Source organism: Aplysia californica, unplaced genomic scaffold (genome assembly GCF_000002075.1).
Source record: "Aplysia californica isolate F4 #8 unplaced genomic scaffold, AplCal3.0 scaffold00222, whole genome shotgun sequence".
NCBI classification, from domain to species: domain Eukaryota; kingdom Metazoa; phylum Mollusca; class Gastropoda; order Aplysiida; family Aplysiidae; genus Aplysia; species Aplysia californica.
Genome location: NW_004797492.1, coordinates 5,354 through 10,665, shown reverse-complemented (window position 1 = coordinate 10,665; position 5,312 = coordinate 5,354). Strand labels below are relative to the sequence as shown.

The window sequence follows — 5,312 nt, the reverse complement described above, 5'->3', positions numbered from 1 at the left end:
TGTCCATTAAAATATGCAGCTGTTCTGCGTGGATTTTACCAGGGAACATTGATCAACGGCTCAACATTTATAAATTTTCAGTTTCCGAGGACGCCCAAACCGTGGAAGTTGCCAAACTTGGGCAGCCATTTTCTTTTAAATTTGATCTCTTCTACCAGCAGACGACCCCCCCCCCCCAATCTTCTTCAATGATATCTCAACTTCTATTCAAGATAGTTGTGTATTCTCTTTATCAAAAGGAAGACATATGAACAAGGTTTATCATCAAATCAATCATTCCAAATGCCCAAAAACGGATGAGTGCTTTATTCCACCGTGTGATGACACATATAATATTCTGCCAGCAACGACTGTGAACTTTGACCCTGTCCAGGCCCTGCGGCTTCTAATGCATGGTACAGACTCTTCACCAAGTTTGTTTTTTCCCTCACTTCAGACATCCGAAAGGAAAAAAAATTGAGTGAATTTTCCTGTAGCTTAGATATGCTAACTCGTTATGACTCAACAAATGGCTACCTGAGAATTACAGCGTTCTATCTGCTCAGTACCGTACCTAGTTTGGAGAAATTTGACATAAAAAATTGATTTCTCAACATGTCAAGTTTTTTCGAGTACAATTCTTTGAATACTTTGATAACGATTCAGAATAATCCTACGATTTTGATAGAGCAGATAGACGGTTTGGTTTCTTTAAGAACCTCATGGTCTTAGAAACTCAACCCGGCCAAAAATGTCAGATAGAACTTTGTAATTCTAAGGTAGTGAGCGATATGTGTGCATAGTATTTTTTCACACGTTTTTTTTTCAGCTTTGCATCACTAACATAATATAACCCATTGTGTGTGAGTGTAAGTGTGTGCGCGCGCGCTTTCCCTTTGTGTGTGTGCGTGTGTGAAAGCGTGTGTGTGTTGTGCATGTGTGCATCCCTTAATGCAGAAAAAGTTGACAGGCCTTGCGATGTGGAAAGGCTTCACTTTCATGTTTGCTCCGCTGTTATTCATGTAGTCTTCACTTTTCGCAGTGAAAAACTTTTTGCTCATTTGAAACTTTTATCATATTCTTGTCGTTCACGTAATGTGAGAACTGCACACACCGTGGTTGGTGAGACTTTGGTCTGCCAGATGGTGACAGGTGTTGATTGGCTAATGGTCATGGTCAAGGTCAATTGATTAGTTCTTGCCTCACTCTTGTCTTATGGGCAAGTTACTATGGTATAAACACGAAATATGCTTTGCGCTGGAATCATGATATCTTGAATTCCAAGTAAGATTTTTTTTCTTATTCCACTTTTTGCTTCTAGTCGTTCCTAGCATGTTTTTCTCCAGCTCAGAAGACGAGTTCAGTTTTGACTGTAAAATGTTATTGGTTTTATAACTGTAGGGGACTGAGTGAGATGACTTTGTTCAGAAATGATTTACTGTAGAGTTGGGGATATGATGCTGTCGCGACAGTGAGTGACGTCATGATGTCGCTCGGACTGGGGTGACAGCGACATTGATTGGTGTGACAGTGACGTCATGATGTTCAGACAATGACGTAGGTACCGACGCGACATGTCCCGATGTTGTGACTGGCCGTGTCCCGTTCTCTGACGTGCTTCTCTTGGTTACCTCAACAGGAAGTGTAACGATGTCACTGAGTCTCAGGGGTAGGCCCTTCCCTTTCTCGAGCCAGTGTCTCCTAGTGTCGATGTTGTCACGTGTTTATTTATAGATCTCCATAGCTGCCAACCTGTCTTGTAGAATACATATTTAATATGTTTGTGAGGGTATGGAAATGCATTTCTGTTCAGGAAAATACGTATTTTCTCATCTCTGGTACTGCCCCCTCACAAACTTGCCAACGCTGAAAAAAAAAAAATAAAGGAATTTTCAAGATCAGCTTTGTGAATAATAACAAGAAGGAAGTCCAAAAGTCTGACGGGGAGATGTTTTGTTGCTTTTCCACTTTGAATATATGGAATTTATTGAGTGCAGAAAAGTATGGGTGTAGAATTTGGAGAGGGGGGGGGGTGTTTGATCAATGCCCATCATCTCGACTTATTGGGTGGGTAGGATCTGGGTTTTAAAAAAAAAAATTTGGGGGGGGATGTTTTGAAAAGTTGGCAGCTATGGATGACTGATCTCTGGTTGGGGCTGCGCACTGTGTTAGTGTCCCGAGGTGGACATCATATCATCATCTATATATCCCCCCCCCCCTTACTTTCTCGGCTCTCCCACATAGTGTCTGGCTCTGTGTTGTGTCTGGTCCTTTGTAGGTGTATCTACCAGCTATATATACTAAGTTATTGAAGGTCTCATTTGTGTTGCTATTGACTTAGGTTTATATAATAAACCCCAACTCCCCCTTTTTTGGTTCTTTTTACATATAAAAAAGAATTTTTTTTAAAATTATTTTTTTTACCTATTTTTTTGTTAGTTGGTGTAAAAGTGATATATTCTGTGGTGTGGTTCTCTAGTTTATTTGTTGTCATATTTGTATTCTCAGCCTGGGTGTTGGTTTTGTTGGTGAGTGTGTTGTTGTCGTGTTGAACGCGTTTCTCATTACCGACACCAGAGAAAAAAATGTGGACTTGTTCAACCTCTCATTTAACGTCACTCTGGATGATGTGAAGTTTGATGGGTATGTTCTCTTTAAGTTGTCGGAAATATTTCATTGGTTTTCTTGAACTTCACTCCGTTGTGACTTTAGAGTTGGATGTAGATGGAAGAGAAATGATCAAAAGTTACAGTTGAACCTACACTCTAATGAAAACCTGTTCAAGACCAAAATACATTATCTTATCTTGTTTTATTTGAAAATGAAATTTACTTTTTAAAAAAAAGTATTCAAAGCTGTTCACTAGCAAGTGAGACACTGTGCAGCCCTACTTGAGGCAAGTTTGAGGAGGTTTACAGCATTCTAGCTGTTCATTTAACCTGTTTGCTGCTTCGCCCGGGACTGTACAAGAGCATTGATAACTGATAACGTTATAATGCAAGCTTGGCTGTGAAAGGGTTAAGGCAGGAGTGTAATCTTGGACAAAAACAGTTAATGCTGGAAGTGTTGCCTTGTCATTTCTGTCCTCATGTGGCAGTGGGGTGTAATGTGATAGATGTTGGTGTGTAGATTGTGTGAGTGTCGGTGTTGTCTGTGGTGGTCGTGGTTGTGTGAGTGTCGCTGTTGTCTGTGGTGGTCTTGGTTGTGTGAGTGTCGCTGTTGTCTGTGGTGGTCGTGGTTGTGTGAGTGTCGGTGTTGTCTGTGGTGGTCTTGGTTGTGTGAGTGTCGCTGTTGTCTGTGGTGGTCGTTGTTGTGTGAAGGTCCCGATGTTTGCATCTTGCCTTGTCATTGGGAACACTCACCACCCCCCCGCCCCCCACACTGTGTACAAAGTTGCTATGTAAAAAGCACTTATGTGTAGTATATTTTTAGGCCCATGTTTATTGGTAAATATGTCAACCGATGAGAAAAGTAGAGCACTGCATCAGTATTCGTCCATGTCTATTTTTAGGCCCATGTATAAAAAGGTCAACATATGAGAAGTGTGTGGTTGGGGGGTGCTCTGGTATGGTTTGCTTCTTCTTTCCTATCAAACGTCTATCTTCGTTATCGCTTCTCCTCCTTTTCCTTGTATGTTTTTTTCTTGGAACACCTTTAGTCTTGGGCACTTCTATGACTTTATTGTGTTGCAAGTGCTGTGTGTACGGCCGGTTTCACCGGTGATACGTGATGTTTGCTGTTGCCAATTGTCTGTATGCCCGTTTTGTCTTGCGTACTCTATTGTTTTTTTCTTGTATTGTTTTTGCCCCTGTGTGTAGATGAATGTTCGTTCTTTCCCCACCAGTCTTGTCAAGTGGTGACTGTTGCGTGCACATTATGATTATTCATCACTTCTACTGCTGCTGCTGCTCCTTCTGCTGCTGCCTGCTTCTCAACAACAACCGCCCCCACTACTACTACTACTACTACTACTACTAATACTCATGTTTCAGTCCGTAATATAAAAAGCCGCCTCTCATATTAGTTGAAAGGTGGGTGGCCTGAGGGTGCCACTTTTTGTCCTTTTCCCCCCCCCCCCCCCCTTTCTTTTTGTTCTGTGCCATGTATGTTGGTGATGATTTCTCTAGAGAGCTGATAATGATGCGTACAATCTGCTTCCTGCTTTTTTTCATACGGTGCTACATGGTATGGTGTATTATATCCTCGTCTTTGCTTACCTAGAATCTAAGTCTTTTGGTAGGTGGTTGGTGGGCGCTCTAATGTGGTTTGCTCCTTCTTTCCGATCGAACATCTATCGTCCTTATCTTTCTTCGTTTTTTTTGTGTATGTAACTCTCTAGTGACAACTCTAATCTTCGACGCTAATGCTACATCGTACAGCAGCTGCTCCTACTTAGTGACTCTCCCTACTGTGGGGGGAGTGGATGGCGCTGGTTCAATTCCTTGACTAGGGTATTTTTTAACCCAGGTCATTTGGTGGAGTTTCCAGTCTCTCAACCCATTTGGCTCGGTCCTATTGGGGACGGAACGTTAAATACGGAGGTCCTGCCATACACTTACTATAATTAAATTACTATTATTATTTCTTCCTACTCTGTACTCCAGTTTTGGGTCCGTTCTATTTATAGTACTGTGATCAGTTTCTGTATCTGTCTGTCGGCACCAAAGTGAAATCCTTCACGCACAAATTGTTATGCCTTGTATGTAATGAATGTGTGTATGTACGTATGTATGTGTATCTGCCTCAAATGTATTCCGTTATTCCGTTTCATTTTGGGCAATTTTTGTTTGTTTAGACCATTCCATGAAAAGTGACACACATGCTCTGGTGTGGTTTGCTCCTTCTTTCCTATCAAACCTCTATCTTTCTTATTTCTATTCCTTTTCTTTGTGTGTTACTCTCTAGTATCACCTCTAATCTTTGACTCTTATATGACCTGTTTGTGTTAGGAGCTACCGTAAAACTTGTGCTGTTACTTGAAAGTAAACGTCATTTCCCCGGGTACATGTTTCACTTTTTATGGAATGGCCCGTTCCTTGTTTTTCTGCTGTGTTGGAGCACAGACGTTGTCGTCGTTGTGTCTGCATGTGAACTAAGTTGTCTCTCTTGTTTCCTCCCACGTTTTGGCGTATGATCTGACAGTGTGTCACCATTGTCGTTGTTTCGTGTTTCCGTTCCCTAGTCTGTGAAAGAATTACAGGTTATGTACATACAGAACACGATGTACTGTTTTTGGGTTGCTACTTGTAAAGTAGCCACAGCTTGTGATCTTTTATTGGGGTTGAGAAAAATAACACATTTGTAAATAACTTAAAAACTAATGCCACATCCCC

At 41.4% G+C, this 5,312-nt stretch overlaps 1 protein-coding gene across 3 annotated transcripts in view; it reads left to right on the top strand.

The window, feature by feature from the left end:
- The window catches only part of LOC101851807 (clathrin light chain A), a 15,439-nt gene that overhangs the window by 7,665 nt on the left and 2,462 nt on the right, over positions 1-5,312 (top strand). For 2 of the 3 annotated variants that reach the window (XM_005099684.3, XM_013083272.2), the window contains one exon: positions 1,619-1,648. The exons of the other annotated variant lie outside the window; for it this stretch is intronic. In XM_005099684.3, coding sequence (XP_005099741.1) covers positions 1,619-1,648 — 30 coding nt within the window. The remainder of the gene's footprint in view (positions 1-1,618; positions 1,649-5,312) is intronic. 3 annotated transcript variants of the gene reach the window in all.